Source organism: Thunnus thynnus, chromosome 2 (assembly GCF_963924715.1).
Source record: "Thunnus thynnus chromosome 2, fThuThy2.1, whole genome shotgun sequence".
Taxonomy (NCBI): Eukaryota; Metazoa; Chordata; class Actinopteri; order Scombriformes; family Scombridae; genus Thunnus; species Thunnus thynnus.
The window spans coordinates 15,676,284-15,699,539 of NC_089518.1; the positions used below are offsets into that span (position 1 = coordinate 15,676,284).

At 39.5% G+C, this 23,256-nt stretch overlaps 2 protein-coding genes across 2 annotated transcripts; both read right to left on the reverse strand.

The window, feature by feature from the left end:
* Positions 1 to 5,288: 5,288 nt before the first annotated feature.
* dpysl2a (dihydropyrimidinase like 2a) lies at positions 5,289 to 15,991 on the reverse strand. Its single transcript, XM_067605835.1, has 14 exons — positions 15,676 to 15,991; positions 11,179 to 11,267; positions 10,807 to 10,991; positions 10,468 to 10,632; positions 10,109 to 10,170; positions 9,881 to 9,961; positions 9,720 to 9,788; positions 9,430 to 9,550; positions 9,180 to 9,336; positions 8,760 to 8,901; positions 8,503 to 8,673; positions 7,759 to 7,938; positions 7,427 to 7,616; positions 5,289 to 7,316 (listed from the first exon to the last, which is right to left on the reverse strand). The coding sequence occupies exons 1-14, from the start codon at positions 15,715 to 15,717 to the stop codon at positions 7,225 to 7,227; spliced, it is 1,746 nt and encodes a 581-aa protein (XP_067461936.1). The 5' UTR covers positions 15,718 to 15,991; the 3' UTR covers positions 5,289 to 7,224.
* Positions 15,992 to 17,487: 1,496 nt separating this feature from the next.
* Positions 17,488 to 21,434, reverse strand: bnip3la (BCL2 interacting protein 3 like a). Its single transcript, XM_067605929.1, has 6 exons — positions 21,289 to 21,434; positions 19,923 to 20,193; positions 19,742 to 19,823; positions 19,544 to 19,650; positions 19,269 to 19,418; positions 17,488 to 19,043 (listed from the first exon to the last, which is right to left on the reverse strand). Exons 1-6 carry the CDS (start codon positions 21,338 to 21,340, stop codon positions 18,995 to 18,997), a joined length of 711 nt encoding a protein of 236 aa, XP_067462030.1. The 5' UTR covers positions 21,341 to 21,434; the 3' UTR covers positions 17,488 to 18,994.
* Between the last annotated feature and the right edge of the window lie 1,822 nt (positions 21,435 to 23,256).

The window sequence follows — 23,256 nt, forward strand, 5'->3', positions numbered from 1 at the left end:
TCTGACCTTGTGGTTGATGACCTCAATCCTGACCAGCCCCCAAGCCTCTTAAAAAAAACACCAGATTTAGAGATGTCAAGTTAAGTCATACACAGTCTCAGACATTCTTCTCTCGGGCCGTTCTCCTTGTTTCTGTTGTTCTAAGTCTCCAACCATGTACAAAGAGTGCAGATTCTTTACCCTGGCCTTCATACGATCCTCTGTGTGGGCGCTGCTTGCTGGTACAAAGGTGAAAACTTGAGTGTTTTTAGTGTGAGTTCAGGACTGCGAATTATCTCTCTGTTTACGCAGAGACATCAAAGGGCAAGAGGACAACTTCTCTTCCAGCAGTATTGATTTATTTTCTCCTGGCTGCTTCTTCTACAGTACCAAGATGTACTCCCTTTGTGAGTGCGAGAGGGGAAGAGATGCAGCCGGCATCATTAAGCCAATCTCCCCTTCCGCGCATTAAGTTCAGTCGTGGAAGTGAAGTCGACAGACAGCTTTCCCACAGGGGAGGGACCAGCAATGCAGTGAGAGTGCTCGTCTGTGTCCGCGTTGTCATTGACTGGCATGCCCGTGAACCTCTAAATCACACCATCTTTGCTCAGATGCCATTAGGAGAGGAGCCACCAGCCAAGCAATAAACTACAGATGGTACAGATGACCTAATTCACCCCTCTCACTATTGTGTCTCTTTATGCAGAGAGTGGTGGGATTATGAACAAAATCTCCACCAGCAAATACCTGTGTGCCATGCTTTATAAAGATATATCATCTTCCGAATGCAGTAGCTGTAATGAATACTATAATTAGATCTGCGGCCTTGCAGGAGTCAGATATAGACTGGAACAGAGCAAGATCACCCCTCCTGTGTTTCATCAGCACTCCCTGATTTTATCCTGCAGTCTAATTGTATTTATTCATGGTGAAAATGTCAATAAGTGGATCATTTTTAAAAAATCTTTTATTATGCTTTAGTTCCCGAAAGGTGCAAATAGCTGAGCCCACAATCATTTATTCTAAAGGGGAATAAATTGAAGCATCAATGCGTATACAGTTCTAAAAATGAATGTACATGATGATATTGTGGTGATGACAGATGTGTTCTTATATTAGTGGTGTCTGTGTTTCAGTGGATAGTGAGCACAGCAAGCACTGCTGTGACTCATGTTTGAACACTTCCCCAGGAGGGTTTAGCTTTGTAAAGTCTTCCCGATGCTTTTTCTCACTCTCTCTCTCTCCCTCTCTTCCAAAGCTCTCATCAGTTGGGTGAAGATGTTGACATCAGGATTCCCTTCTCTGGTTTAATCAGTGCACTCATCATGATAAGTCCTAATTGGACAACTGTCAAACAGCCGGGTAGGGGGGAGGGTTCACTCCAACTAATCACAGAAGTTTTGTTGATGTGTGCAATTGCTGTGACGTAGCCGTTGTCGCGTTCAGTTCATTTTACTGGAAGGGTCCCTGCGGGGGAAGCAGGGACTATTGCTACTGTGGATCTGATGACTCTGTGCCTCCACCTAGTGTCTAATTGTCTCTCTGCATTTAATCTACTCTATTACTGGGATGTGGTGTGACTCAACAAAATAGCTGATTTCTTTGAATTCTAAACTGGAAACACTTACATGTCAAGTACTATTCTTGTAGTTGGTTGAGGTTATAGCTAATAATAAGAACTTTATTTACTGTTGGGTTGTTAATCTGCAACAATGCATCATATTTTACAAGGTTTTGTATAAAGTAGCAGAAAAAACAGTCAGATGAAGTATCTCAAAACATTACATCAATACTTTACTAAATGTAGTTTAACTTCCAACACTGCTTTTAACCACAGTAGGTCAGCTGAGCATACAAAAATGTAAAATTTGTCCACAAACACAACACATATGGAGTACAAAGTTTCAAAAAAACTGTATTCTTACTTAATGGATCTCTTTCAGTTTTTTCCAAAATTAAACTTTTAGCAGTTATGAAACATTTACTCAAGTACATAAGTGCAGTTTTGTGGTAAACGTACTTCACATGAGTATTTCCATTTGCTACTTTATAGTTTTACTCTACTCCAGAGAGAAATATTTAACCTTTTACTGACAGCTATGACTTTTCAGATTAACATTTAATATTTTAAATACACAATAGGCTTATAAAATAGAATTCATCGTTAAAGATTAAACCATGGTTCCCAACGTTTCTGGCTTGTGACCCCTTTAAACTTCTCAGATATTTTAAATAAGTATTTAAGGGCCAAAAAAGTACAATTACCCAAAAACACCTTGCTAAGGAACCATTTGACCAATCTACCTGACTGTAGTAGTAGTTAAAACCAGCCACAACTCAACAGCTACAACAGTAAAATGGTAGTTGATGCAGTATTAGCAATCCAACAATGACATATATATATATATATATATATATATATATATATAAAACTAGTTGTACTTTTACTTCTGTACTTTTACCTAAGTAGGCTTTACCTGTAATTGAGTTTGTTTTTTTTAAGTCTTGCACTAGCACTTTCAGTTAATAATCTGAGTACTTCTTTACCACTGGCAGCTGCTTTTAAGCACAGCTAACAAAATTCAGATGCCTCAGAACATTTTCTCTATTTATTCTCAGTTTTTCATTATAACTGGTACACACAGTGATCTCCACCACAGCATACCTGTCTTATGTAATAGAAGTCAAGCTGATGATTACACTGTACATCAAAGAAGTAGGCCTAGGACAAAACAACTTAGTGCAAATCAGCTTGAAGAAGCTTGATGTGCACCTTCCATGTCCTCAGATGATTTGAAGTTTGCATTATTAAACTTTAGATTGCTCTCTAGTAAGAGTTTTTTATATTCATGATTTTATTCCCCAATATGGTCTACATTTTCTATTTCTTACTGAATGCTGTTCTCGTCCACTGCCTCAGCAACACTTAATGAGGCTTCTCTCCCAGAGTGTAGCTTCTTATTTTCTGCTAGACAAGACAAGAAAGGGGGTGGAATAACAACCATCTTTTCTAACTTGTTCACCTGCACTGAATGCACTTTTGGAGATTTCTCAACCTTTGAATAGTAAGCGATGGTTATTAGAATTCAACAACATATTCTTGCATTAATCATTTATAGACTCCCAAAGCACAACCCTAATTTTCTATATGAGTTTTCTGAATTATTGTTGATTGTTCTTGTCAAATATGATTTTTAACTTGCATGTAAGTGACTGTTCAGACTCCTTGTTACTAGTCTTGACTTTACCCAAGATGTGAAGAATGCCACTCATAACTGTGGAAATACACTGGACCTAATTTTCACAAAGGGTATTGATGTTGATGTTTGATCTATTTTACAGGTTCTAATTTCTGATAACTCCTGTGTCTTTTCAATGTTTCTCTCTGTACTCCAAGCAAGTGTTCAGAGCCTCATACATATACTTATCACTGTATTGACATCAGTGTTAGGTCTATAATGGCTGAGTGTTTACCTGACATACTTGACACCTGTAGTGCAAATTCTGATTCCCTTAATAATCTCACAGACAATCTGAACAGTGCCTTGCTCAAAATGCTTGACTTTCCTCTTGCAGAAAACATACTTGGATGAAATCAGCACCATGGTTTTCAGAAGACACCCATGCACTCAAACAGATTTGTAGAAAGTTAGAGTGCATGACAAAACAAGAGATTTTTTGCCTTGCCTGGGTCGAGAGTTTTAAGAAGTATAAACATGCACTTTCAGCTGCTAGGACAGCATATTTCTCATACATTAATAAAAAATAATCCACAGTTTCAGTTTGATACTGTTGCTAAACTCACACAGAATACCCCTGCCAAAAACTCTTCATTCAGTGCTGATGATTTTCTGAAATCCTTCAAAGAAGCTTGATTCAATCAGAGATAAAGTCACTGGTCCACACTCCTCTCAGAATGATGGCTATGAACGCTCCAATACTTTGATGGATACAGGCAGTGTGACTCAGACCAAAAGCACTCTTTCACAGTTTGGAATAATTTCCCCCGAGGCCTTTACCAGCCTGGCAACAACTTCCAAGCCTCCACCCTGCATATTAGACCCTATACGTCTAATCTTTTTAAGGAACTGTTTCCTTTGTGGTTTCAGTCATATTTATCAAATAGAATGCAGTGTGTGAGTTACAACAATACAATCTCCGAAGTTTTCGAAGTAAAGTTTGGTGTACCCCAGGGATCGGTCCTTGGCCCTATGCTTTTCTCTATTTACCTGGTTCCCCTCAGTGACTTCATTTGAAAATATGGTATTAATTTTCATTGCTACACTGACGATACATTATGTACCTGTAAAGCTAAATGACCTTTCCTAACTCCTAAATTTAGAGGCATGTCTATCGGAATTTGAAAAATGGATGGGTATGAACTTTCTGCTGATAAAACAGAGTTATTAGTTGTTGGACCAGCCATATGGGCATTTGTATGAGAATTTGAGTGTTAACATTGATAGCTTTATTATTTCTGAAAGCTCAACCATCAAAAACCTTGGAGTGATTTTTGATTCTTGTCTGACATTCCAGTCGCATATTGAGGCTATTACCAAGTTAGAATTATTTCATATTAGTAGCCTAATAATGCCAAATTCTATCAATGTGTGATGCTGAAACATGCATGCATTTGTATCTTCCAGTCTTGATTATTGTAATGTCCTTTTCTGTTGGTCTTCCTAGTTGTGCAACTAGAAGTCTCCATCTTGTTCAGAATGCTGCAGTTGGATCCCTGACAAAAAAAATTAAAATTTGACCATATAACACCAATTCTGGCCTCTCTTAACTGGTTACCAGTGTGAGCTAGAGCTGATTTTAAGGTTCTTCTTTTATCTTATAAGGCCTTGCATGGATTTGCACCACCTTACCTATCTAAGCTAATTATACCATATACATTGGCAGGCACTCTTCGCTCTCTCGATGCTGGTCTCCTGGTCATTCATTCAGTCAACAACAAATCAGTTGGCTTCAGAGTATTTGCCTACTGTGCCCCTTTTCTCTGCAATGGCCTTCCATTACATGTTAAAGAAGCATGTTCAGTTGAAATCTTCTAAGACTGAAAACCTACCTTTATTCACTTCATTACAGCCTACCTTAGTCGGGTCCATCACCTTTTTAACATTGATGGTTTTAATGCTTGTTTGCTGTAGGTCTATGTTTTGTCCTATGTATTCTCTTTAATTGTTAAGTGTATTGGGACCATGCTGCATAGTGATTCTGCACTTTAAATAAAATTGAATTAAGTGTTACCTTTAAATTCTACATGATTAACTGATTTATGCACAAAAACGACTCCATGCCATATGTTTCATTTTTATTATTTTAATCCACTTAAGTCAACACAGATAGGGTCAAATGCTGACAGGACCGATGATCCCCCCTCCCCGCCTCCCCTAAACCCTGGTATCCTACAAAACATATATTACCGAGAGTATCACACTATAGCTGGGAGAGGGTCAACAACAGTGCTCAACATTACAACTCAATAACCATTACCAAGAACCCTCCCCAAATGTAATTCACTTCACATTATAGCTTGGCATACAAAACCTACACTTGACAAGGCAATGGAGGAAGAAACGATCCAGTGTTTTACAGTATGCAGAAGATTGGTCGTACAGAGCAGCTCACAGTGTCGCGTCACTGGCAACCTGCTGTGGTTCGTGAACAGAGTTACTACCTCAGGTGAAACTGGTGTCAACAACTGGTAGGGGAAGGGAGAAGGGGGTGAAGAACTGGATATCTGGTAATTCATTCACAACACTAACACCGATAACAGTGGACACATCATCAGCACACTGTGAGGGGTTTCATATGCATACTGAAGCTTTTTTCATCAGGTCTCAAAGATCACGGTTTCACTTCTTTAAAGATCCTTCATAGATACAGTGTGCTATCAATATCTTACAGAACAGGCAGGCAAGTATTTTTAATTCAACAAGTACCCTTAAAGCATACAGACATATCCAACACAAATAAAAGTTGCAAGCTCACATACATTTTTACCATTTGGATTTTTAAGGGTGCAAAACAAATTCTGTCAGAACTGGGTAAATGGAAACTCTACCCTGGCTGTTGTTATTACAAAGCTGATACGACTGCTGTCTGGATGCGGGCATCGTGTTAACATCTTCTGAACATTACAGCAATTTTCATATAGCACCAGGTGCAGAGAGGCTGTCAGCAAAACCTCCCATCTAGCTTCTTAATGTCCATTTTGTGTCCTGGACAATATACACCGGTCTGATTATTGGAAGTTTGTTGCCTTGACAACCTTTTAAACAAACATGAGGCAAAAACGAAATGATGAAATGAAGGGAAAGGTTCATGTTTCTCAGACAAACTTTATGTGCCAGACATTTCCTCACCCTCTAAATAATACAGGGTGAAGTTGAATGAGTGGTTTTAACCCTAAAATACCCTTTCTTTTCCTTTCAGTGCAGTCGGCGCGTTCCAAAATGACTTAAAACATCAAAAAAGGGACAAAGTGCAACTATAACACAAAAGGAAGACCAAGGTGAATTGTTCAGCAGCACACAGTATACTGCAGGACCAACACAAAATCAAATACTGTAAACTTCAGAAAAAATGTAAGTGTTATGAATACTATTTTGAGTTTTCTGTATCAGAAATGTTACAGTATTTTGTACTAAAACAGCAATGTTACAACAATGTAACACACATGGACAGTAGAGATTTTACTTTCAACTGAAGGTGGCTGTAACACGACCACCAGCACATTCTGTCTAATATCAGGGAATTAAACAGCACAAGAAAAATTGTAAACAACTGCTGCTTCTAAAAATGCCCGCTCATAAAACTGACAGCTTCTTGGATTAGTTTTGTCGATTTTCTGAGCCAAGAAGGCAATTTAACAACTCAAACATGCACAGAACAAATTATACAAAAAATGTAAACAAATGTAAACAAATTCATTTCATCAACAGTCACACTGGGCTTGAAAAAAACAGCAAAAAAACTAAGCTGTTTCAATTCACTTGACTCTTCCTTGACAATGGAATATGGCAGGAAAGATGAAACAAAATGCAGTAGTGCTTTCATTGTTTGCATGAGGTGACGTAGTAGTGACGTAGTAGTGTGTTTGAATGAGAATGGATGGAGTGCTTTTTTGGATGGGGTGCAGGGGGAGTCACAGGTTGGTGTTGTGGACCAGATGTGATGTGACGGTGGTAATAGTGGCCTCTGGTCTCATGCTGCCCTGCACCACAGTGAGAAAACAGCTTAACCGAGGCTGGTGATGTTAGCTTTTCCTCCGGGGGGAGCCACGATACGCTGAGTGGTACGACGGGGAACGTTGTCATCAATTTGGGCACCTACAACATTAATATGACAGCCATTTTGTTACACCTGTGCTATTTGTTCTGTAGCTAGAAATACCAAAATGTGATAGAGGGGAAACTGTGAGGAATGTAATTTTACTCACCGGACAGACTGAAGCCAGACTGGTGAAGGTTGCGCACAGGCTGATGAGTAACCTGCTGTTGCTGCGGCTGCTGCTGCTTGGCAGGAGAAGTCTTCACTGAGGAGACCGTGGACATCAACTTGGGTGTCACAGTCACCTCACACACTGGCCCGTCGTACTGGCCCCTGGGGACTCCTCGCAACTCTGTAAGCTGAACATACGAATCAATTCATCAGTGAGACCACAAACTGTCTGTCCAGCTCACAAATTAGAGAGGAAGTTTGGCGAATGAGTGCACACGGGTGAATGAGTGCACCTGTGCAGAAAGGCGACTACCTGCAATGCTGACTCACCCTGCTGCGAGCCTTTATCCTCTTGTACACTTGGTCTGGGAAGGGTTTACGGCTGATGTAGCGCCCGCAGCCCTCCGTGGTGTGAAGGCTGCCCTCCTCCAACACAATCTTACCCTGGCTGATCACCACCAGGGGACCTCCACGCACTTCTGTGCCCTCAAAGATGTTATACTCAACAGCCTGCGAGAAGAAGAGGTTTGTATAAGGAAGGGAAGAAAACTAAAACACTGCACAGACTTGATGGAATGCACTGTGTGCCTCGTCACATGATTTGTGTAAATAATGCTGTTTTATATCTCAAAATATTTTTCTAATGATTTATTTTCTAAATAAATATGATAAATAAAGCAGCAGACTGGTTTAACATTATTATCACATTATAATCATGTAGCAACAGTCAAGTGTAATCAGCTTCTAGAGTAGGTGATTACACTTGCAGTCCCTCTAAATGTGTAAAAAATGGTTAAATCAAAATGTTTGCGCTGTAAACTGTATTTTTAAAGCAATTTTTTACACCTATATTATACATTATTACTTAATCTATTGATGCTCCTGTAGAAGCGTGTTAATACCTTTAACAGCTACTGTACCTCTCTTCTTAACAAAGCTAACTTAGCATGTTATAGCATGCAATGTGCACTGCAGCCCATCACATACAATCTTCATAATTAGGTCTCAAAATGTGCAGGAAACAAATAAAGACATTGTGGATGTGAATTAAGAAAGGCGAAGTAACCATCTGACCAGGTTGTGGCTCTTGGCTGATATGATCTTGGTGAAGTCTGGGTCCCACAGCACGAGGTCGGCATCGGAGCCCACAGCGATGCGGCCCTTGCGGGGATAAAGGTTGAAGATCTTGGCTGCGTTTGTGCTGGTCACTGCCACAAACTGATTCTCATCCATCTTTCCAGTCACCTTGTGGCACAGGAAGACAAATCACATTCTAGCATCTAAAAGCTTTTTTGACACTAGAACAGGATTGTTTTTTTTATCTCCCTCACCACACATTTGTCCCAGATTAGGGACATCCTCTCCTCAGTGCCGTTGGTGCCCTCTGGGATTACGGTGAAGTTATCTTTGCCTACTGCACGCTGAGAAGTCTGGAAAGTGCAGTGAGCGCTACCAGTCACCTGCAAGTCCCCACTAGATATAGAAGAACACAAGAAAGACATGCTTCATATGTGCAATAACTGTCATGTTTGACCAATTATTTCATATATAAATGAGATATTAATTCCAACATTTAATGATTCTATCTCTGTATCAAACACATGTACTATAAATTTCAATTTCAATGTCCCCCCCCTCAGCAAAGGGCATTTCATAATGAATGTAGTCACAAAAATAAAATGTAGCACACAGCAGTACCACATGTCAAATTGCGTTCCAGCTGCCTTTAGGCCCTGACATAAAGCACCTACCATGACAACAGAGAGCTGAGGTAGTCAGGGGTTGTGGGATCAGGACTGAGCGGTGGAGAAGTGACATAGGCTGCTGCCTTGGCCCAGTTCTTGCTCCAGTAATGGGTACCGTCTGTGCCCAAGCTGGCAGATATGGGCTCTCCATAAACCACAGCACCTACAGGAGCAGACAGCACAATGTCAGAGCAAGGTTTAAGAATAAAGTGTGTATTGGAGAGGAAAAAGTTTGAAAACAAAGTTCTCTTCTCACCCTTTTTCCTGGCGAGGGCGATGACATCAGCAGCGCTCTTGCTCATCACCTTGGTGATGTAGAGAGGACAGTTGGTCTGATTGGCTATGGTGACAGAGCGATTGACTGCCTCCGCCTCCACCTGCAGACCATCACACACACACTCAGAGTCAGATTCAACAGCAGCCTGTTTTTCTCTCCAAATTTCTGGCAGCCCCTCTTCTGTTCTTTTAAACATAGCAAAAGCTTTTTCCCTTATGGCTTGTTACTAAGAAACTCAGTGATAATATTTAGTGTGAGATCAGTGTTACCTCCTCTGGACGGCTAAGCACATGACCTTCAGGCCCAGTGATACCCAGATCTAGAATACGCCTCTGCTCCTAAAAAATCCAGAAGAAGAACATTTTGATGCAAAATGGCAAAAACCGCTGACAGCGGAAACTTGACCGGCTTTATCTGTGTTTTCTCTTACCTCTGCAATGATGTCTCCATTCTCAGCATGCACCTGTGCGATGGCACCGAGGTCCCTGATGACGCTGAACACCTCATAGATCTATAATATCATGAAAAAAGACTGGTCAGGTCGTAGGTCAGGCATGTACTGCCCAAAGACATCTAACAGCCTAGAAAACAAATGCTGTGACGGACAACTCAGCAGAGAGTGCAGACCCCGCTGATATCGACAAGAAGCCGAGCATACCTGAGAGTCAGAAAGTTGGAAAACATCCTTATAAGCCAAATAGACCAGGAAAGAGTTGACACCTGAAGATAGAAAACTTATGAGAGAAAACAGCCAAAAGGTGGAATAAAGAGAGCAAAAGAGGGAAAACCCAGAGCGAAAGAGGAAAAGTAAAACCAAAATGATAAAGATTACAAAGCAGAAATGTTAAGTTACTGTTTCAAGTTCTGTGAAAAGTGGTTCCTTTATTATCCCATGCAATGTCAGAATGGGAAAAACACATTTTTTACAACTGAGAACTGGTAATATTTCACCAGTAAGAGTGTCACGTAATTCAGTGATTTTAAATGCCACATAAGATGTAATCTGAGACTGCATACCGTGATCTTTCACTAGGGTCTCCATTTCTTCTTGAGTGCCTTTGTTCCAGTCAGTGAGGTCCACATGAAGAGAATAGTCACAGCAGGACTTGCTATCAGCCCATTCCCTCCACTGTTTGAAAGCTGCAACCAAGCTGACACCAGGCTCCGGCACCACATGGTCGACTATAAAACACAATCAAACAGGTTACGATTCCTTTGTGTGCAAGCAAACTGCGTAATTAAATCATACACTTGACGGCACGCACACATGTGATGTTATAATCCCTGCAACAGGATTATTGTGCTTTATAAACAGGCTGATAACACACATGAACATCTGTCTGATGCAGTACATACTGATCATAGTTGTCCCTCCAGCTAGAGCTGCCCTGGTGCCCTGGTAGAAGTCATCTGCTGCCACCATGCCTCGGTCGGGCATCTGGAATCGGGTGTGCACGTCGATACCCCCAGGCATCACCATTCTCCCGTGAGCCTCTATGATCTTCACTCCCCCTGGAACGATGAGGTTATCTCCTATTTGCCTGGAAGTGAGAGATGAAAGAAAAAAAAAACACAGCAATATAGAAATGAATGAAGGAAAAATTATTTTAAAAGAGCTAACTAGAATCAATATAATAGGTGTATGCTGGCTTCTTGTCGATATGATGAATAATCGTTCCTCAAATTAGACATATTGAGCTCAAAAAACCAAAGTCAAATCGAACTCACTTGATGACTCCATCCTCCATGTAGATATCAGCCAAGAATGACTGATCATCGTTCACTATCTTTGCCCCTTTGATGAGGAGACGATCACTCTGTAAGGGGGAGGAAGCATTTCACATCACCCACAAAGCACAAAATAATCACCACTACAGGATTTTTAGCGCAAAACTGATATCCTATTTTTAAAATGGTTAAGGGAGACCTCTTACCGTAGAAAAATACACTTACTGTTTCTAAAATACCATAAACATACTGTGTGTTTGGAATTTGAACATATAAGTCAATATTGATATAACTGTGATAAGCTAAACATGGCTGATAAATCAATCACGCTCTAAAAAGAAACTTGTCCAAGTTTGCTAGTAGACCTTGTGCCATTACTACAAAATAATCATTCATCAGCTCAATGTATTTTTTAGTCAGCAAACTCAATAACAGTTGTAAGCTGCAAATGAACACAACACTGCTCATATGAAAACTATATTTTGCTTTCATCCTGTGGAATCAATGTGTATGGTTAGCCTATATGCTTTGTAATTTGGAGACAATGCACGACAGAAAGCTTCAAGTCAGAGCACAAACTCACAAGTGGCATCATTAGCTCCACCTGTATGAGAGGAGGGGAGAGCACACTAGGCTGGCCTACTTTTACAGGCTTCCTGGGGTCTCTAAGGACAGTAGGGAGAGCGAATGAAGACAAAAGCGCTTTACTGCAAACCTCACAAGAGGAAACACTCAGTTTCTAAAGTCCAAAGTGGGTGGAACGCAGACAGCGGGGACACATTAGGTTTACAAGTTGTGGTTATATTGACGTGATCCTAGAGAAGCAAGTAACGCACTTAGATTGGCATATAATTTAATTCAACAATGAGCTTGTACATTGTACTTCTAAACTCCCTGAATGAATGTATCAGGATGGGGTTAAATGTATACACCTCTCTGACGTAAATACAGACCCTTGTGATTAGTCCTGTGATGGAAAATCATAAAACTGAATTGATTACAAAGAACTGAATGTTCTTAGCAGAGGGCTCAGGTGTCAAGTGTAGGCTATAGTATAAATGGAATTACTCACTGCGTGTTACTGTACACATAATCCGCATGAATGAAACATTATTTCCTTGTTGTATAATCAACTTTGTCATTGATTATGTGATAAAAAAAAAACCATCATGCTAGTCAGAATAAATAGAAAATGCTCTTTATGCAGCATTATCATAGTTACTGAACTAATTTAAGACTGCACATCACTGTCATTTAATTAAAATTTGTTTCAGTTCTTTAATAAAATATCAAATGTTAGTGAATAAAATAAGTAATACAAATGTCTGTTACAAGTTGCTACAGCTGTGTTTCTTATTAATTAAGCCATAGTTCTTATTTAGTCTTATTAGGAGCCAAATAAATCGACTTTTTGTTCAACTATGATAAGAAATAAAGAGAAGTTACCACAGTTGTTTTAATTATTAATTGACTAAAAACTATTCATTATTAATCCTGTTAATTGTCATTAGTCTGCTCAGTATATTGTCAGCACCAGCGATATAGTTGCACAAAAGAGAAACTACAATGAAGGACCACACATGCATATGTCACTCTTATCATTCCTGCATTGGTGGTGATGGTGAGGTGATAAGAAAGAATTCAGTTACTGGTGTTAATTTTGGTGCTTTATGCAAAGCTGTGCAGTGTGCAACTAATGTATGCGCTTCATTCCAAATGAATAAGTGGTGTCTGGATTGTGTGTGTGTGTGTCTGTGTCTGGGGGCCCTGCTGCTGTCTGCATGTTGTGTCTGGGATGTCAGGGCTGTGAGTTCATAAGATTGCCTCCACCTGTGAGAGAGACCTGACAGCTACATGCAGCGCATAATGTTGAGAATGTAGAAAACAGAGCCTGACCCTGAGCCAGTGCATATCACAAGGCAGTCTAAATTAAAGCGAACCTATTATGCTCATTTCCAGCTCTATATTTTTATTTTTGGACTCCATTAGAGTACTTGCCTTAATGAGGGCCTTAATGGCTGAAACACGTAGGCATGTTTTTAACTATAACTAAGCAGCCATGAAATATTAAAGGCTTTTTAAAATGTATTACCCTCTTGAGTGCCTCAGATCTTTTCAATAACTCTCCACTAGAGTAGCTTTGCATAATTCACAGATCAAAAAACTCCTTATTTATCTTATACTGGCCTTTTCTGTAGCCCCTCAGTTCAGCCTCTGTCTCTTAGAGGCAGTTTTAGCTCCTGTCTCTTTAAGGCCCACCTCCCAATGAGCCCACTCTGTTCTGATTGGCCAGCTTTCCGGAAGCCTGCAGAGGTTACCGCAGATGCAAACCCAACACTTCCTGTTTTACTGCTTCATATTGAAAGCTTTTACATTACTAAATAATGGGAGACTTTTATTGTGAAGAATTTACAGCGTTCCTTGCTGAATACGCAGAGCTTTGTTAGCAGCGCTAAAAAACGACAACATCATATGGAGAAATTTAGAGCTCTTTGTACAAGCAAAAACAGCCACTGTGATGATGATGTTTGATAAAGAACTGCAGACGACCAGCACACCTCCAACAGGTAAACTACTTATTTTACTTTGTAGTGATGTGTAATGAAGTCATGGCTCGGCATGACTATTAGGGATGGGAATTGATAAGATTTTATTGATACCAATGCAATTATAGATTCTGCTTATCGTTCCAATTCTTTATCGATTCCTTATCAATTTTTTGTGTGGAAAAAAAGTAGGCCTACACAGGTATTCAGTGTCAACACAACTGTTGTATTATCTCCACTGTTTGAACATATGAAACATAACTGGTAGATAAGATAAACGGTCCACAGCCATTGAAAGCATCATACAGTCTCCTGCCTGTATGAGAATAACAAAATGAGGGGGAGGCAGAGTGCTCCGCTGTGTTGTTATTAACGTCATGTCTCCAGCAGTGGAGAGCAGCATCTCTGCTGCACTGTTAGCTCAGGGGAAGGACATCACTGTCCAAGATGCTGAGCGGGCGCAGGGTTTTTGAGGTGAAATAGACTGATCACCGAGTTATTTTCTTCACCACTGAGTTGGTTTAAGTTGTTTAATGCTGCAGTGTGTGTTGGTTAGTTGGTTTCGTTTGTTACTGCTGATCACTGCTCCACTAACGTTAGTCTCTGGGGGACGGCATAGAAAGTTCACAATTTACTTCATGTTCGTCTCGCAAAGGTTATTGTTTAGTCATTGAATCAAAACATGTTTGCAACCACTGCCTTTTTGAAGGTGAATTACAAGATAGCTGAAGATAACTTTAGCGTGTGCAGTCTGGAGACAGTTGAGTTCTGCTTTTCATTCCATCCACATCACATGCCTGGGCATTGATAAAAGTAATTGAGAAGCTTGAAGCTTGAATTGGACAATTTGGAACTGGTTCTCAGTTTCCCTTCCTAGTGACTACCCCTAAAGCAATGGAAAAATGCCATAATGTTAGCGGTGTGGAGCATTAAACTCAGGCACTGTGCGTGGAGCAGATGACCATATAAAGAAATTCATCATGAGCTGATGTCGGCTTGGGCTGAAAGTAGAAAAAACTGTTGGAAATCCAGTGTTCAGAGCAGTCTGAAGCTTGTGCTTTTTGCTCACAGGGATTATACTTATATATACATTTATTTCATTATTTGACACTAGCCACGTTTAATATGAACAACCGACATTGTAACATTATAGATATGACTGAAAATAAGGACAAGCATAATGGGTCCCCTTTAAAGCATTTGCCGTCTACATGCTTCAGCATGGCTCTGGCTTTAAAAGCTGCATGATGAAAGCTTAGGGAAAAAGGTTTGGATGGGTGCTGCCAATGACCTACTTTACAAAAGAGGTTTTACTTCTTTTAACTATCACGACATCCTGTACTGCAGGCCCTTAATACTGTGCTCTATGAAGCATTTTATCAAATCCATTTTTTTCCTAGCAATGTTTCAAAGAATCAAGGTTAAATAACCAAAGCATGTACTAGCTGCAATATTGGGAAGCTTTTACAAAAGAAGACAAATGATCACTAAAAGGGGGGTGGTAGGAGGATGTCAGAGGATGGAGGATGAAGGATGAGTGGATGAAACTAAAGGAACCTGCACATAAACCTGTTATCTACACCCTACAAGCTGAGGATGCTGACAGGGAGAGACTGAGGAGGAGAGCTGCAGCTAAATGGGAGGAATGAGCTGTTGAAGGCTTCAACCAGGCTCACAATGAGTGTTCATCGTTATTACATAGAAAAATACTAAGCTTGTCAAAAGAGCTTGCTGCAGACCCACTGGCTGGTTATCATTGTTCATCCCAGGCTCTCGGTGTGTGGAGCTGAAGCAGGGCTGCTGCTGACAGTGTAAATGAATGGATACCACAGCTAAGCGTTGGCTAGCCTTTGATTTAATCCTGAGGGTCACCGCATGTTATAAAAAAAAAACCACACCGGCACTGTGGCATTAAAAAATGAAGGAATCAAAATGAGGAAATAATACTCACTGTAATTCTGGGGATGTTCTTCTTTCCTTGGTAACCCGACATTTTGAGTATCCCTCTGACACAGCTGCTAACGCTAGCTAGCTGGACTGGAAAACCTCAGCTGCCAATGAAAAGGATGAATGGATGCTCTGCCTGTTGGCCAGTCGACGCCCTGGGCTGTCTGTGTCGATAGCAAATACAGTTTGCACAATTCACTCTAACAAATAATGTTAAACGAGTGGTTATGTCTTTGCCTAACAGTCCTATCCTTGGATTTACTGCTCGAATAGGTCCCAGAAGACCAGACAAGAACCAAGCAGAGAAGGGCCACAAAGAGGTACCGCGCATGCGCACTACCCCGCCCTGCTCAGCCAGAGCTCCCATGTTTTCTTTGATGTTTTGGGGGAAAAACAGGTTAAAGCATCATCTGTTTTATTGACAGTGTCAGTCAGACCGGCGTGCGGCTGGAGCAGGGAACTCCACGTGTCATTGGGAAATGTAATAATTAGCATTACTTTAGTTACATGATTTCTTTTTTTAGACACCATATGTCAATACAATGAAAAATGTAGAGTCATCGTAGAAAATACTCCCTCTCTGCAGTGATGTGGATATCCACTTTATATATTATGTTTCGTGATGAAAGGCATATGGGATACTAGGCATAAGAAAAAAATATTCCTAGATTGATCAGTGGTTAGTTTGACTACTTACATATTTCTTACAAGAAACTGGCAGGTTTGTTCAATGCTGTCAGCTGGTCACAGGAAGCAGTCACATAAGATGACATACAGTAAATTAATCTTATTTTGTCTGTTTCTTCTAGTTTTCCAATATGAATATAAAGCATTTCATCTTAACACACTCCTAGGTTCCTGCTGCTTATTTCTTTCTAGCTCTGCTAAATGAAATTTGACATATCACTCAAATAATACTTGACATTCACTTAGGCCCTGCCCTGTCTGTGAACAAGTAATGTTTGATCCATCAGGCTGAAAAACAGTGGCAGCGTTTTTCATCATATGCAATCAAAAGGCAAACCCTGACCTTTCTGATGCAACACAATGAAATAGACTAAGATTTGTTTGTCAGTGTCCTAAAGGTTAGAGACCAATAAATCTGGGTGGGTGGCACTTGTCCCTCTGTCATTACCACGGCTGAGGATGTAATAGGCAGCATCCAGATGTTTATGTGTACAACTGTGAGTGTGAACATGAGAAAAGAAAAAAAAGAGAGAGCTGCTCTCAGCAAACCCTCCCTGATAAATTAAGGTTACAAATACATGTACAGTTGATACTTTGAGGCTTTTTAAAAATAGATTTAGCTACTAACACAAGAAAATAAGTAACATGGAATTTATTTGGGTTTATTTTGGATTGACTGAGGTACATTAACAAAGAGAGGTTACCACAGGGGTGAATGGATATTAAGTTTGAAGAAGAGTTTATAGATCTGATCAGAAATAGAAGAGAAAAACATGAATTTAGAGGCGCATACAGGTGTAGAGATACCTGAACTGGCCAGGCAGGAGAAAGAAAGGGTCTTTGTGATTCATCCTATCTAGACATGTAACAATCACACCCATTCTCTTTCATATTCCTTATACTTATTCTGTCCAATTTCTTTGGTAAATGTGTTCAGTTAATGTAAATCAATTAAATTCCATAGATAACACTGTATTTATCTCATCCTCTGTATTCTGTACACTGCTGCTCACTAACAGCTGTTCATGAATATGTTATGTACATTTAATGAGTTATTATTAATTATATAATGCATTAAAATTTATGGAGCTCCATCCACTCCATCTGTATTTATATCTCAGCCACTGTATACAGTACAAACTTTATTCAAATTCCAAAATGCTCCGTATTGCACACCGATCAACTGTAAACAAGCTCATTATGATGAGATGTACAGTTTATGGGTTAGTATGAGTTATGTAATGCATTGAAGCCTAAATGTATGTTGAGTGCTTTAAAACCAATACTGCCAATACTGTACATTATGGTTAGTGATTTTTCGTGTGATTATGATGTCATCCATTTCAAAAACACTGAGAGACGAATCATCCAGTCATCCAAACAGCATCAATCAACAGAAATCACATGCATTTACTTCAGGAAATGCTTCTCTCGTTTCATTATTCTGGAAGTCCTACAGACACTGTACATGTTTTATTGTATCATACTGTTTGAAATGATTGCACAGTGAAATCTAGATAAAATCAGATAACACTCTTCAATGAGGCCCCTGGAAATACCTTCTTATGTGGTGGTTTCTGCCACCGGCGCTTAAGCAATTAAACGACAGCAAAAACACATCACTGACACTGCCACAATGCATAAGGTATAATATGCATTAATATCAATGTATAAACAAATTATACAATGTCAAAAGGTTTCTATTACATGGGGCAGATCACAGCTTAAATTATTTTCACATCTACATATTTAAATATCTAAACATATCAGAAAAAAAAAAAAAATCAAAAAACAGTCTAAGATAAATCACCAATGTGCAGTGGTGAAAGAATTTGGCACTTTGCCTTTGCTGCTATATTATGTGTTAAAGAAGAAGATATGTAGGCAAAAAGAAATAAAAATAGCATATGGCCTGGTAAATGGCCGTCCGGCCTAAGTTTCACTATCATAATATACTCAAATACCCCCAATGGAAACTTTTGGAGCTACATGCTAGATCAGCGTTCCAACCTTCAAAAAACAAAGCTTAAAAAAGAATCCCACAGGAGATAACATGATACAACTTCTATTCTGAAAAAATGTGTGGAATTTAAAAACTAATCCCACTGTGCAGCATCGTTGTTTTTCCTCCCAGTATCTGCACCAAAATTAAGGCGATAAAAGTCCCCTCTCTTCCCAGAGCCAATTAATTTTGTTTGTATTGCAGATATGACACATTTTTGGTTCATACACTCTGCCTGCTGAGAGACCAGCGGAGAGATGCAGCTTCGGAGAAGGCCAGATTTTTCATGACATGACATTGAAATAAGGAAGGAAATTTCTGAAAAACATCCCCAACCTTTAAGCCCCTTGACATCAAATCCTTGTCACATATTTTTAAGCTGAACAGGCTTCATTATCTACTGGATTCAAGTTAGTGACAGCTGTTGGGTATAATGTTGCCCTGTGCCAAAATGTGAAGGAGTGCAACCACATTATGTAATGTGTTTAGATATAACTACATCTACAATGTGACAGAATTTAATGCTGATTGGGAGGGAAATGCGGGCGTACAATGAACGCAGAGAGCTTGACTACAGGAGGATGTTGAAAGGCTTGTAGACAGGAGAACATAAGGGCACTGCTTCATTTTCTATTCAGTAAGAGCTGGTGGAGGCTGTGGCAATTCTTTTTCCGATGTACACCCTAAAAAAAACAAAAAAAAACAAAAAACATGAAATCAAACAAGTTCAGAAAATAGGACACTATAGTGACCCTTATGGCACATGATGAGTCACTAAAATAGCACACTGATGCAGAAAAGCAAAAAAAATAAAACACCAGTTCAACTCAAGAAATTGTTATTTTGTCAGTGCAAAAGCTGAGCCTTGCGTTATGTCTGTTTCTTCTCTAGTATGAATTCAGACTTACCCAATGCCAAGAGCGAGGATGTGTGAGATGAGTAAAGAGGGGATGAAGACTTTGAGGAATTCAGCAGAGAAGATGCCCCCTTTCTTCATAACTCCACTCTTCCTCATACTAAGAGATACTGAACGTCGGGGGTGCCTAAAGTGAAATTCCCTGAGAAGAATAATTCATTCACATTACAATCAATTCATGACTAATAAATGATATCAGCAAACAATAAAGGCAACATGCTGTGCTACTATCAGTGCATAAAGCTGGGGGTGAGAGAGCCTGCTTACTTTGGTGGGATGTTTTCTGGTCTGCTGGACCAATCAGCAACCCAGTCTACTTCTTTGCTCATCAGGATGTCTTCCTCTCTGTCCCTCTCTGGACCTTCTTCCTCTGACTGCAAATGTGGAGGTGGCTCAATTAGGCTTTGAGGTCAAATGAAAACAGCTGAGATGGGTCTGAGCATTAGAATTGAGTATGTGTTTTACCTGACTACCTCTTGGGCTGGACATGTCCACATCAAAAGTTATCTGACCGTCATCTCGATCTGGACTTGGTGGCCTTTGGGGACTTTGGGGAGTCAACACATTGATGTTGAAAAAACCACATTGCTACAACTTAAACACATTGTCTGAGCTTTATAGAGAATATAAGGGTCTTTAATCCTACCTATCACAGGAGGAACTACTTGGGCTGGATTCATGCTGTGCATCCAGGAGGATCTTTTCCATGTCTCCATTGTGGATCGAGGAGGATGATGGCACATGCTCTAATCCTCCAATCAGGGTCTCATCACTCTCGGGCACTACCTCCAAGGGTGGCAGACTTTCACTTATGCCAGCATTTGCGTTTATTTGGTCTGCAGCAGGGATCATTAGTGGGTTGTTCTGCGCACCCTGTGCCCCTGTGTTCCCATTCAGTTCCAACTCTACCCAAGAGCCTTGGCAACACAGAGGTCAAGAGGAGGGAAGGAGAGGAAATTAGACTAAAGTGCAAACCTGACAGCAGAACATGTCCTCTCCAATACAAACAGCTGACCTACATTTCCTGCACCACTGACACTTTGCATTCAAATGAACTTGCTGTGCACTGCATCCACCGATAGCATGCATTTCTTTGTGCCACTGCCCCACAAACAGCTCGCACATTTTTTTCCAGACAAGAGGGGGTTATGTAATGTCGTACAGCCAGTGGGCTTGGATGAGCACAGAATGTAAACCTCATGATAGCAAGAGACGACCTTTTTTCGCGTTTTGGTCTCGCTGAAAATATAATTTGATTATTCTCTGCTATTCGACGACGTGCCTAACTATGCATAACCGGTTGAACCTTTGCATCCGAGTCTGTCATCAGGGTTAGGTGCAGCTCTCATAAGGTCTTGCATAATTGTAGTGGGAGACAGTTTGCCCAGGCATGTCGCTGTTCCAGCTGTGATGTTGTCACATATAAACACGGATTACTGTCCCAGCTAATATTTCTAGTCCTTAAAGATTTTATTTATCGATTCAAGTCTGAACACACCTTGTGCCAGTTTGGTGTTTTAAATGTGTTTTCAGGAGCTGTGACTCTGCAGACAGTTGAGCTAACATCCTACCATTGTCTTCCTTCGAAATTCATATTTATATAGGAAGAGTGGCTTGTCAAGCAATAAGACAACTTGACTATACTTGTAGACGTAGCAATATGAGCCACTACTATAAGAAAAAAAAACGAATAAAAACAATATTTATTTCGTCTTTTGTCCCAAACTTGTTTTCATTTTAGCTAGAGCCCGCCCAACGCTGGCTGTGTACGTGATTGGCTGCCATGCCATCAGTCAAAACATTTTGCGCAACCCAATTGGCTATCTTGCGGTTACGTCAAACAACATCACCCTCTCCACCCCTCCCAGAAGAAGAGGAAATTCCATACGCGATGTAACTTTTACAATAAAATCTTCACAACGCAATTGTTGTCAAAAACAAGCGCGGTCATTATGAATACATAAAGTTGCATTTGTAACGAGAAGCACGGAAACACTGAGGACGGTACGTACCGTGAAGGCCGGGCTCTTCGTTATTGTTGTGTTGAGCAGCGGCGGTGGACATGTTGACTACCCAGCTTCAGCATTCATCAACATGACACGCAGACAAACTGCAGTGTGCGCATGCGCCAAATCTTTCCAGAGTCCAGACCACAGACTGTATATGAAGATATATTTATTTACATGCAGTATATGACCCAGATTATTGACCGTATATAAAGACATATTTATTTACATGCAGTATATGACCCAGATTATTGACCGTATATAAAGACATATTTATTTACATGCAGTATATGACCCAGATTATTGACCGTATATAAAGACATTTATTTATATGCAGTATATGATCCAGATCATGGTTGTATATAAAGACATATTTATTTATATGCAGTATATGATCCAGATTATTGACCGTATATAAAGACATATTTATTTATATGAAGTATATGATCCAGATTATGGTTGTATATAAAGATATATTTATTTACATGCAGTATATGACCCAATTGTTGACCGTATATAAAGATATATTTATTTACATGCAGTATATGACCCAGATTATGGTTGTATATAAAGATATATTTATTTACATGCAGTATATGACCCAGATTATGGTTGTATATAAAGATATATTTATTTACATGCAGTATATAACCCAATTATTGACCGTATATAAAGACATATTTATTTATATGCAGTATATGATCCAGATTATTGACTGTATATAAAGACATATTTATTTATATGCAGTATATGATCCAGATTATTGACTGTATATAAAGACATATTTATTTATATGCAGTATATGATCCAGATTATTGACTGTATATAAAGACATATTTATTTATATGCAGTATATGACCCAGACTATTGACTGTATATAAAGACATATTTATTTATATGCAGTATATGATCCAGATTATTGACTGTATATAAAGACATATTTATTTATATGCAGTATATGATCCAGATTATTGACTGTATATAAAGACATATTTATTTATATGCAGTATATGATCCAGATTATTGACGTATATAAAGACATATTTATTTATATGCAGTATATAATCCAGATTATTGACTGTATATAAAGACATATTATTTATATGCAGTATATGATCCAGACTATTGACCATATATAGACATATTTATTTATATGCAGTATATAATCCAGATTATTGGCTGTATATAAAGACATATTCATTTATATGCAGTGTATGATCCAGATTATTGACTGTATATAAAGACATTTATTTATATGCAGTCTATGGTCCATACTATGGCCAGACAAGATACTGAAGGCTCTAGATCAGTGATGGGCTTTTTTACTTTTCTATTAAATGTGTTCTTTTATTTAGAGATCAAAATAGTCACCTGTCACAAAAGCACAAGTCAGTTGTGATTATTTGCCGCAGTATTTAGTACAATATTTCCATGGAAACAGTAAAAATTAGAATTTTGAAGAATGTTTGCCCATTTATAACCAGGACATTTACAGTATGATTGTGTAGAAGTACACAGCCTTTGTGTTATCATTATGTCCTGACCTGGGGGATCTGAGTCTGTGCAGGGTTTGAGGACTGATGATAGTAGTAAGGCTGTCCCCAGTCACCTACCATCACTCTCTCTTCAAATTACTGCTGGATTGGCAAGACAAAGCATCACACCACCCCTCCCTCCGGCACCATAAAAGGGCCCTGTTGGTCCATTATGAATGGATCACTTTTGTATATTTAGACTATGATATATGGTAAACCACACCCTGTAATTGTGGCGCTGCTTTTGTGCACAAAGATATATAGTATAAGGTATCATGTACTACGGTAGACAGTAGGTGACATTCATATGTTTGAGAGAGCTCAAAGATGAAGATAGTGTTAAACTAACCTTCTGCTCTGCTGACTTGTGCTATTAACCTGTCATGGCTTGGTACTGGGCCCCGAGAGGGTTGAAGTATAGAACATCTTTGATACATCA